At 42.2% G+C, this 12,126-nt stretch overlaps 1 protein-coding gene across 3 annotated transcripts in view; it reads right to left on the bottom strand.

The window, feature by feature from the left end:
• Positions 1–3,893: 3,893 nt before the first annotated feature.
• si:dkey-100n23.5 (cyclic AMP receptor-like protein A) overlaps positions 3,894–12,126 on the bottom strand; it is an 82,022-nt gene continuing 73,789 nt past the window's right edge. For all 3 annotated transcript variants that reach the window (XM_047371384.1, XM_047371386.1, XM_047371385.1), the window contains one exon: positions 3,894–6,988. In XM_047371384.1, the coding sequence (XP_047227340.1) occupies positions 6,827–6,988 (162 nt within the window). In that variant the 3' untranslated portion in view covers positions 3,894–6,826. The remainder of the gene's footprint in view (positions 6,989–12,126) is intronic.

Raw genomic sequence — 12,126 nt, 5'->3', positions numbered from 1 at the left:
CACATACACACACAGGCTGAAAAAGAGTCTCTCGGTCGGCAGGCTCAGATTGCAGGAAGCTCTTTGCACGCAGCTCAGTCCACAGCAGCCGGTACTAATCAGCACAATCCACCTGCAGATCGTTATGGATCGCTTACTGCAACTCACACGCAGAAACTTGCCTGAACACACTGAGGCACGTTCAGGCGCGGGCATGTGCGCAATCAATAGACGTATGACTAGAAAAAAACATTATTAAAAGACAAAAATACACACTCGTTTATTCTGTTTTGTTCACCTTAATGAGGCACTTTGAATTAGAGATAGATCGGAGTGACTTTTTACATTCTAGTTTCTTTAATGTATACATGAAAGGTGTTTGCAAATGCTAGGAGTGGAGCTGCTGGAGTAACATCAACACACACACACACACGCTTCTGCGCTCCCGCCGGTGTTGTAGGGCTAACCGGTTCCCCACAGGCGCGCCACGCTGCGTTAGCGCGGCCTCACCGGGGATAATTACAGCCTGGCTCGGCAGGGCGAGCCTGGCTCCGAGCCAAACGCCGCCGCTCGCGAGAAGAGACTCGGAGAGCGAGAAGTGGAGAGAAAGGGAGATGGAGAGCCTCCAATAATTGGAGCACTGAGAGGAGCGGACCTATATAGATCAAGGCCGGATCAATCAGGCTAAATTCATCGATGCGATCAATCAGTCATACTTGTCTTATTCCGATGTTGGAGGCGGAGGAGGGGAATCATAAACACGCAGGGCAGAAACACCGAACAGCAGCGTCGGTTTTCATTAGAGGATAAAGATGAAAACCTTCAAACGAAGCTTATCTGAGAGGAAGGAGAAGCGGCGGCGGCTCTCAGCGCAGCACAAGAAAGACTGCCCCCCTCCTCCTCCTCTTTCCCCTCCTTCTCTCTCGTCTGTCGGCCTCTGTCGAGTTCCGCTCATAACCTCGCCACCCACCCTCCCAGTTCCCCGCCTCTCCCTTCTTTCCGCTTCTGGCGGGGAGCGCACACGCACACACACAGACACACACACACAGACAGAGACAGCCACGCACACACACCTCTTTATAGCTCTCTCGCTCTGCCACGCACACACAAACACGCACATCCGTGCATGCGCCCACACACACTCCCTGCAATGACACACACATGCAGGCAGCGTCAATAAAAAGCCCAGCGCTGTGAGAGGCCGCCGGCACTCCACTCCCCCCTCCTGCCACTGCGATTAGCGGAGGCTGGCTGGCTGGGGAGAGGCGCCCCTCTGTTATCTGGGGCGGTGGCAGCCTGTGTGTGTGTGTGTGTGTGTATCTGTGTGTGTGTGCTGAGAGAGAGGCTAGAGAAAGAGATTAATTTAACCCTTTCGGAGGCGGATCGGATCGCTAAAAGAGCCGCTGCGCTCTGGCAGAAAACAGCCGCGCTGGGAAATGCAGGGGACATTAAAACACAACGACCCTGAAGCGGGCTGGACCTCTGCTCCTGGAAATTTGGAGCATTATCCTCCACGCATGCCCAGATACATTCATGCTGATGGATTTCATGTCTGATCTGGGTATATTTTCAGCTGAAGTATTCCACCATATCAGCTACGCGCAAAAAAAGGACATCAATCAGTTGACAGAAAATTATTGGCGAATAGTTTTTCCATACATGATCCAAATCAAATAAATTCGAATACATGTATTCACTGACAATATTTACAAAACCAAGTGGTCACGCCTAATTTTGTTCCATAATGTCTGCACTGCAAGGAAATCTTTCAGGTCCTATTTAGTAACAGATGTGCCCCACTGAAGTATATCCACAACTCTGAATGTAATCCACTGCGATATTCCAAATGATGCATTGGTTTTCTTTTTCTTTTTGTGCAGATATTTAAGTTACATGAATGCAGCACCATGGAGGAGCTCTGCTGTGTTCTGAGTGAACATCACAAACTCAAGGTCAATGTCAAGGAGAGAGAAAGTGTTTCAGCTGCATTAAAATTAATGGTCGTTGCCGGGTTCAATACATCTGTTAAGGTAAACGTCTACGTCGAAGCTTTAATTATCATGAATTATTGGCAGCTGCCAAAATGGGGATGAAAAAATGCCAGAGATCACAAGGCGTTTGCTGCCTCTGACAGGTTTTCTTCTATTGCCTTTTATTTAGCTCCATCCATTTTCCCATCAACTTGGAAGCGTTTCTGTCCCTGCCGAGCAAAAGCATCCCCACAGCATGATGCTGCCACCACCAAATTTCAGTGTCAAGATGCAACGTTTGTTTCCGCAACCCTGAGTTAAGCTTTCATCCACAGATAACAGATGGTAATGCATATGGGTATGAAATGGGGGTACAAAGTTCTAAAAGGTCAACAACACTAAATCTGCCCAAATCTTTGTGTGAATAAGCTGTAATGAAACATCTTAAGTGCTTTCATTATAATTTTTAGACAACAAAAATAGATTGAATGTTAATATTTAATCATTTAAACTTAAATTCTTTGCAGCCAATAGCAACAACCTAAGATGTATTGAACTACTTTTGTTGTAATCTCCCCGTTTACCTGGTTGGGCCTGCTTTTTAATCCTGGTAACAACAGAGGAGGCAGGTTTAGAAAGGGAAGCATAGAGTAAAAATACTGCGGGGCTGTCGGTGGACCGCAGATGAGGCCTCCATCTCCCTCTCCCTCTCTCTACCGCTCCGAGGTGACTGAGCTCCAGCTTGTTTTTCAGTGTCCGCACCGCTGCTGCTGTTGCTGCGGTCGCCTTCTCTCTCCGAGTCTGTGCGTCACAGCTAGGTCATGGCCGGACTCCAACAATGGCTCCGGTTTCTGGAGCCCCACACACACACACACACACACACACACACACACACACACACGCTGACACAATAAGGATCGACCGAGACACAAACACAGATCTGACAAATGATAGGGTGGCGAGGCGAGCTAATAGTAGGCAGTGCGCCTGCCCGTGGGCCCCGGGTGTTAAATTGTATCCAATTACGGCGCATGCGACGTTAAGAGAAAGGGGGTTGGAATAATAATTCCTCTTGCGTGTCGGGGTGATTCGCTTATTTTACGGGGTCTTGGGGCTGGGATCGACATGTTCAGGAGTCTGTGGGAGAGATCTGTGTGTGTGGAGGCTTTTTTTTTTTTCTGGAGGACATGGCGCACATATTCCATTAATCAAAATCCTGTTAGCCATATACGGAGCCACGCACGGGCCAGTCGGCTCCCACTCATAATTAATGTCCAATATTTAAGCAGCCTGCTCAGGTCTAAAAGATGTCTTGAGCACATTCACCCACACACACGTAGATATAGTGCCCTGAAGCCACAAATCTCACAATGCATATTAGTGCATAATTGGGAAGTGCAGAAAAGGTTTGCGTGGTCTCTAGTTTTTAATATAAATGTGAAAAGTGTGACATATCATCATGTTCAGCCCCCAATAGTATGATGCCTCTAAATGAAATCCACTGCAGCTTACAGAAGTGACAAAATTACAACGTTTTTTTATCTATATGTAAAATATGTGGTATAAAAATAGCAGGTCATCCCAAACATCCATGCCCGCTGTAAAACATGATGGTGTGGAGACGATTTTCTTCAACAATGACATGAAATTCAGTTAAATTTAATGCATGGGCTCTTTGTTATTTATTCAATGTTTCATGTAGGATTAATGAATGAATAGGGAAGATGGTCAGAGCTGATGGGGAAGATGGACCTAAATGGAGCTAAATACAGAGAAAAATGGGAAGAAAACCTGCAAAAGGCTACACAAGACTAGAGATACCATGGTTTTCAAATGTGTGGTCCAGTATTCTACATGTGTGTAATCAACAAGCTGTTCAATGAAGGCCTCAGAGGCTTAAGAGGAAATTACTAAATCAACAGCACAATGAAGACAGGTCAGTGATGAGGTTGTGGGGACGTTTAATAAGTTTGTGGTAGAAAACTTAACACTGCTCATCACCATGTGAAACATGGTGGTGGCCGCATCATGGTGGTGATGTCTTTCTTCAGCAGAGACAAGCTGGTCATGGTTTTCAGACCATGAAAATCTTTATCAAGACATGAAAACCGATGTTCACATATGCTACATAAAATCTGACTAAGCTTGAGCTATTTTACAAACTAGAAGGGATATACCATTTACTGTCCAGAAATGCAAAGCTGAAAGATATGCACAGCTTGTGGTTGTAATATGGCAAAATGTGAGAAAAAGCTGAGGGGGCATCGATGCTTTGCAAGGCACTGTAGGCAACCACTGGTCTTTGGTTGTTGTTGAAGAATGGCATCATTGTGAAACTGAAATTAACACATCCAGTCTCAGTTTTGTTATGAAATGTCTCTTCTGGTTATTTATTTGAGTGATAGTCAAGTAAAAACCCAACATAAGTGCTAATAATGAAAGGAAATGACGTGAGTGGTGCAAACTCTGGTTACTGACACCCAGCAGAAAAGTTCAGAAACACCTGAGAGGGTTTATTATCTCAAACTTCTAAGAGAGGCAGCTGACTGTCAGCAGAGCACACAGATAATAATGAGATCACCCAGATATTGGGAAATGGGCTGTGTGTGAATATAAAGTGGCTCCATTATCCTGCCAATCACACCTCAGCTCTGCCGGCTCAGCTGAGAAAGGCAGCAAGTGTCTTGTGTGTCACCTTTTGCTGATGTGTTTTGACCTTAAGAACAAACGTGTGTGTGCAGAGCACTGGTCTGAAGTGTATACAAACTCATCAGTACAAGTGAATTACTTTAGGCTTCTACTGATGCATTTAGTAGCAGGTCTGTGGTATAATCCTGGTTGGATCTTTGACCACTTCTCTTGGCAGAATTAAATGTGTTTTTTTCCTGGCACAGTCTCATCTTTTAAAAACATAGTCTATAAACCTTCACTAAGGTCGAGACCATTCCAGAAGTTCAATGTTAGGTGTCTTTGTCAATTTGTAAACTAGTTTTGATGTGTGTTTGGGATCATTATTGTTGAAACATTCAATTGTGTTCAAATTCCAACCGTCTAGCTGTTGATTTAAGGTGAAGATAAAGACTTTGAAATTATTTCTCCTTCTACACCCTCCCACTCACTTTGTGCAATGTGCCAATCTATGGCAGCAAAAAAAAAAAAAAAAAAAGACCCTGAGCATGCCGCCGCCACCACCTTGCTTCATAATTGGTACATAATTCTTTTGTTTGAAAACCTCACCTGGACTCCACTCCTGGTGTCTCCAGCATGAGTCCAGCTTGTCTGACATTTGCCCTTTCTATATAAGCTGCTGCAAATTTCAGGCATCCTAGAAGGTGTTGATTTTGGAGCTGGTGCCTCTTTCTTGGTCCACACCCGCTAAGCCCATGTTGATGTGAGCTGGCTTAAACTCTGGACAGTGACACTGATGTTCCAGTGGCTTCCAGTTCACAGCAGGCCTGGGTGGTTCCTACATTGTTCCTAAACATCTTAATTTTCTTTCATCGGTTGTGATGTGTTGTTTGAGGGGGTGTTTGACGAAGTAGGGTGTTTCAACTGGACAATGTTTGAAACAAAACACACATCTAAACTAGTTTTGGAATGGAAAAATCCTGCTAACATCAAGTTCCTCAGACAGCCAAGACATCGGGTGTGCTCAAAATATTTAAAAGCCAGATCTGTGCCAAGATGTCAAACAATTTCCATGAGCTCTACAGTTTCTGAAAGGATAAGCGGTCAAATCTCCAGATCGAGTTATTCCAGAAGCTTATGTTTTTTTCTGCAACTTGCTAAAGGACATTTAACCAAACACAAGAGGGGAGTACAAGTATGTACATGAGACTGTATGGATAATTTTGAAACATCATCAAAAGCCTGAAATTAACATGAAATTCATGGCCACAATGCATGTATGTAAACTTTTCAGCATGTTGATTTGAGTAAAATAAAGCTGTTCAGAGTAAGATGATCAGAAGAATGTTCTTTACATTTGAGCCCAAGGCACATACAAAAATAGAGTTTACATTCAAACATATACAGTACATTGATCTGTTATAAATAGCAAAAGTATGGCATTTCATCAAAAATACAAATTCAAAGGAACATTTGTGCAGAACTTGCAACGTTACAGGCAAAGAGTCAGCCTGAAAACTAATACTGTCTGAGGAAAGAGCCCCTGTGCTGTACATCAGGACTTGTTTTTCCCAATTCTGACTCACTTCGACTATTTTTTAAACCCCCCCTTCTACCTTTTTGTATTTCGACTGTACACCCACCTTCCCCTTATTGGCAGGAAAATTATGTAGTGCCGGGATCAATCTAATGGTAGAGCAAGACGCTGACACATAGGGTGATTTTTAAAGGCCTGCCTTTCAACTCATCTCCTGTGGGGAACTGAAAAGGTGATTGCTGCAAGTGCTTAAGAAGCATCTTGTTATGATTGCCTTTCAGCAGTGCCTCATGTTTTTTTTGTCTTTTTGTTCTGGCATGCTAAAATGCTGCAGAATGCAGTGGAAAACAGAGGGTTCAGGGAGCTAAATGTTTCTGAGTCCTTTTCGGAAGCAGCAGATGCCTTTAGCATTTAGCTGATCTTTAGAGTTTTCCCATAGTCGTGCTGCACAGAAATGGAGCTCTGCTCTGAATGTGCGGTGGGTGTCTTAAGGATATTAAATAGTAAAGGATGGGGATTAATAATGGAACCTGACAGCTCATCTCCGGCTTCTATCTGCCTGACTGTCCCCACAATCTTGTCTTCCATTCCCTCCCTACCCTGTTTTATTCCCTCCCTCTCAGTTTCTAATCCGCTGCGTTTCTCCGTGGCTCTGACTCTCCTTTGAGCTTCTTCCCTCCAGCTCTTTTGTCTCCCTCTTTCTCTCTCCCTCTCAAGGACCTCGATCTTTCAGGGTCATGTCAGGAGAGTAGAAGAGCACGTTGGTGTCATCGTCATCGCTCGGGTCCATGAGGTCTGCCTGTGTGTAGCGCACCGCCCCGGGGTAGTACTCTCCGATTCGTGTCCGGTCGCAGAGCCGTGACTGCAGAGCCAGCTGAAAAAGCAGACACACACACACACACACACAAACACACACACAGATTGGAATTAGTTTTCCCCTCATTGCCTCAGTTTAGAAGGCTGAGTTCAACAAGCCTCTATTCCTGTTTCCAATCTAGACATTACCCTACAGTGCCTTGCAAAGTTTTTCCTACCCTGGTAACTTTTCACATTTTGTCAGGTTACAACTACAAGCTTGAATGCATTTTAGTGTTTATGTGATAGATCAACACAAAGTAGTGCACAGCTGTAAAGTGGAAGTCTTGCCATTGATTCTCAACTAGATGTAGATCTGAACTTTGACTGGGCCATTCGAACACATTAATGCTTTCATCTAAACCAAATGATTATACATAGCTCTAGCTGTGTATTTAGGGGTGCCGCTGGACCTCTACTTCATTTTCAAGTCTTTTGCAGTTGTTTTCCTCCAAGATTCATCTACCCTAGTAATAACTCTGGTCAGCTTCCCTGCATTCCTGAAGAAGAAAATAATCCCCACAGTATGATACTGCCACCGCCATGGGCCGGCTGCTTCTTTGATTAATGCTAATATTGCCTGGCCTGTTGGTTTACGTGTTTAAGATGATGGCTCTCTGGCAGAGAAAAGCTAAACCAATTAATTTATAAATCTAGTGAAAATCTGGCTCTAGAACCAATCCTGGTTAAGAACAAAAACTACTTTCCAGTCACAGGTGCAACCTGGCGATGGAGTGTAAAAAATACATGTCCTCATAAAATAACATTCATTCTTTCGCATCACGTTGCACATTAATGTTTTTAACATTGGTAACTAATCACTTTTTAGTCTGAATAACCATATACATCATTGCCAAAGAGGCAACAGTATGAAGTTTTCTTAATGTGGACTGAAATATTTGAGACTGAAGCTAAATGCACTTACAAGAAAACATGTAGAAGCTAAGAAACAACATATGGTTTCTGTTTTTGGTTTGTCTTTGATTTTGTGATTGTTGTTCCCCCTGTACACACCCCCCACTTCCTCCTTTCTCTCTGCCCTTTTGTCATTTTAGCCTCCCATCTGTGTTGCCTAGATATGGGTAATCGCCCCTTTAATTGAGTAAAGTCATTTTTGCAACAGGAGAAATATTTTAAATCCGATTGAAATTCACAAATACTTTATTAATCCCAAAGGGAAATTAAATGTTGTAGTTCATATTATTCAGGTTTCTTCAAAGAGCCGTTGTAGATGCTGATGGCTGTGGACAGGAAGAATCTCCTGTAGCGGTCTGTCTTAGATCTGAAGAAGCCTCTGACTGAAGCCACTCTGATGTTGTACAACAATCTGATGAAGAGGATGCTCAGGGTTCTTCATAATTTTCTGAAGAATCCTTCTATGCAAATTTGCCCCTGCACAGTAAAGGCAACCACACCCACCATAAAGTTAGCCTATGCTATGGACTGATTAGAAATGTTTAAAGATGGAAGAAATCTACTTTTGAACTGGTCTGGCTCCAACCAACACTCTCGCCTGTATGGCTTGATATTCTTCTATTTTATTATTCATCTATAGCACGTAAGTACTCATATTGTCTCCAAAAAATCAATACCTTTTGTATGTTACTTTTGTTTAATGATAGTATCCAGCCTACCTTAATAGCTCCAAAGGAAACAACGGAAATGTCACTTTGCATTCTCGCTTTGTAAAAGTAAGCATCAGAATCTGCTTGCAGTTTTACAGAAATATCGCTACAGGTCTGAGTTATCCAATGATTTAGCCACAAGCCATTGCTTCAAAATATTTTCATAATCTATCCCTGCTTTCAAGATTTTTACTTACACACATACAATTAGTGAAATAAAGAATCGGAAAAGTGTCTGCAAAGCACATGAATGCATCCAACTGTGCCGAAGTACTTTGAAAACTCTGTACACTTAGAGATCCCAAAGAAATCATGCAATTTGCAGTGCATACTGGTGCATGAAGCAAATGAGGTGCCTCTTCTTCCTTCTTTTCTTTAGGAACAGGCGTTTCAGAGGAGCAGTCAGACAAAGGAAATCTAATGTATTTTAGTACTCTCAGAAGAGCAAGGTCTTTCAATGATACCTGATAACAAAAAGGGTTTCTGCTGAGTGAAAGAAATGTAGTAACTCAATCCACCACTGAGGGATCAAGCATGAGAGTAGGACTAAAATTTCAAGCCTTCCAGGGATTAAAGGACCAGTCGTACTGCACTGGAAGAAACCAGCAGCCCTGAAACCTGCATGAAAAAAACGCAGAGAGGAGACGAGCAACGACCATTTACTGACAGATACATAAGGGCCACATGGAGAAAAAGGACACGTGTAAATGAAATAAACTGGCTTTAGCTTGTTGAGCCAAAAAACGGGCTGCAGCTGTAGGACTTTTCACTGAGGTTCTCTCCTGAGGTGCTTGCATGGACAAATATTTCCAAGAATAAACTTTTTGTATATGTGCGTGTTATGCTTGCAGTGGCTCTGAGGCAAACTGGGGGTTTGTAGTCACTCTCCTCTGCATGCACTCTGGTATACATACAGAGGCAGAAGGGTTGTGAGCTCATTGCAGAGCCGAAGGCGGTTCAGCTGTATGGCTAGAATGCAGATCAATATCAGGGAAAGAGTGGAAGGAAGGGAGAGAGTGAAATGGAGAATACATAGGTGGGAGGGGTATGCAACACAAAAGAGAGAAAAATAATGTAAGAGAGATAAAAAGCCAGAGATGCTATTACGGGGTATAACGGGAACAGAGAAGACGTATACAACGGAGAGAGAGCCTGAGATGGAAGAGAAGAAGAGAGAAACAGCAGATGACAAGAAAAGCAAGAGATGCAGAGCAGAGAAGAACACAAAAACATGCAAATCAAAGAAGTTGAGAGAGAAATCAAACAATTCACTCTGTAATAATCTTCCTACTTGAATACATGTAGGATGCCTTTTAACGTAGGTTTTCTTTCTAGTTGGACTGCGAATAAATCCGGTTTCAGCTTTAGGAGATTGGAGGTACTAAAGTTTCCTACCAGGAATTTTGCTGATATAAATGAAGAAATATCGAAACAGAGAAGAGGGATCTCCCAAATCTTCTATATATTCTTTAAGGGCATTTGTGAACAGTGAACAAGGATTTAAGAATAATGCAACTCAATTGTTTGACGAGAACCAACAAAACACCTGAAAAGCCTAATATATAGAACAGAGTATCCCGGACTTAAAAAGGAAAAAGCTACTTTTTTGGTGGTATGTGCAAGTAAAGACTTTCTGGGCAGAAGCAGAAGTTAGAAATTAATCTCTGTAGAAATACCTTCTGAAACCCAGACCCTTTATTTTAGGTTTGTATTCTTCTAATTGAAATACTCCATTGGATCACAGGAGGTTCTCTTGAAATATTGAGTAATTAGAACAACATAAAAAAGAAGTGAAAGGCCAAGTATGAAGGAATGGTTTTGTAACTTAGTTACAATGCTGCCAGTAGAAAAAAAGAGCTATTTTATCAGGGCTAAACATTAATGCTTTGAGGGTATCTGGGGCCCTTTTATTAGGTACTCTTAGAGAACTGATATGACCCCAGCACTGGGAATAACAGATGATTAAATCTCATGATGATCTATAAATAACCTTCTTTCGGTGAGGTCTGAAGGGAGCTTTAAAATATCTTAAAGCAGCTGTGCAAAGAATGATCCTCAACCTTAAATAGTGATTTTAATAATTGTAAAGCAATCGCTTGTGTTTGCATCATTTTTTAAAAGGAAATAGCTGGCAAAAACTATGCAAATTACGAAGCAGTTAGACCAACTAGGTCTAAGCAACCAGAAAATGGAAGTAAAGACTTAAACATAGTCCATACATTTTCAAAAGGGTGCAGCTCAGAGCCATTCCAAAGCTTAGTGTTATTTGGCTTTATCTAGCTAGAATACAGCGTTCATGTCCTGTTGGAGCAACAGGTTCTGCCCAGGATGCAACCCTTTGTGCAAAGTCAAGGCCTTCAAGTTTAATTAAAATTATCTAAAGAGGTGAAAAGATTTAAGGTCAGACAAGACACAGATTGAGCAATGTGGTCAAAAAGAAAAGAAGGTTGTTTGAAGGAGATAAGGTGAGGATTTCAAACCTAGGATGACTATATTAACGTTCAAGCATGGTGGTGGTAGCATCATGGGGAAGGTCTGTTTTGCTGCCGGTGTTACTGCTGTATTTCACAAAGTGGGTTGAAAACCAAAAAAAGGGCGAAAATTTCCAAATTCTTTAACTCAATCACAAATTATCAGTTATATCAGGGGGGACCAAAGTTCGGCCCAGGGGCCATTTGCAGCCCTCCGAAAGATTTTGTGCCACAATTCTAGAATGGAGCAAATCTGGCCTGCAAGTACAGGTGGTTGATGCAGACGAACACCTTTATTTTTATTCTTTTAGGGCAATGTTTTCACAAACAAATGAACTCATCTTAAAAATGTTAGGTAGAACACAAATCATATCTTATTTATTGCCCAGACTTTTGCATTCATCTCTATTTTGTAGTAAGCAGAACCACAAACGTCCAGCAACTTTTACTCAAAACAGGCTTGGGTGCTTTCAATAGTTTTAGCGCTCATGGCAAAAAGTGTGGAAACAATGTTTGAAACTAGGACACAATTGTTCCAACAGAAAAATTATCCCAAGAACACAACTAGCTTTAGCAGGTTAACACTAAGCTTCTAGCATGGCCCTGACCTCAGCCCTATTAAAAATTCATGGACTATGCTTAGAAGTCAGGTTTGAGCTAAGAAAACCAACCTTGTTAAGAAAAGTGTGCAGTAGAGTAAAAGCCTGGGGCACTTGACCCATTAGTGGAGATGTAAGCATTTAGAATATTTGAGCCTGTATGTATAATTTTGAGCCTGTTCAGACTAGCGTAATCCATAATAAATTTAAACTTGTAAACCTCCAACCAGAAAAACACATAGTAAAAATCTGAATCCTTATCTTTAAAGTGTCCTCAGTCATGGAAACTTGACAATGATGGGGTAATGTGGACATGTTGGACAGAAATAGGGACTATGTAAAGAAGGATGATAAGAAAAAAGAGGAACTTGAAGGCAGTGGTTTGACAGAAAGTCAACAGAACTGATGTGTACCTCCTGTGGTAAACTAGCTTTCCCGTACCTTGACATGCACCTCCCACAA

This window comes from Girardinichthys multiradiatus, chromosome 7 (assembly GCF_021462225.1).
Source record: "Girardinichthys multiradiatus isolate DD_20200921_A chromosome 7, DD_fGirMul_XY1, whole genome shotgun sequence".
NCBI lineage: Eukaryota > Metazoa > Chordata > Actinopteri > Cyprinodontiformes > Goodeidae > Girardinichthys > Girardinichthys multiradiatus.
Note: the sequence above shows the minus strand (reverse complement) of the source record. Positions and strands in the feature narration are given on the sequence as shown.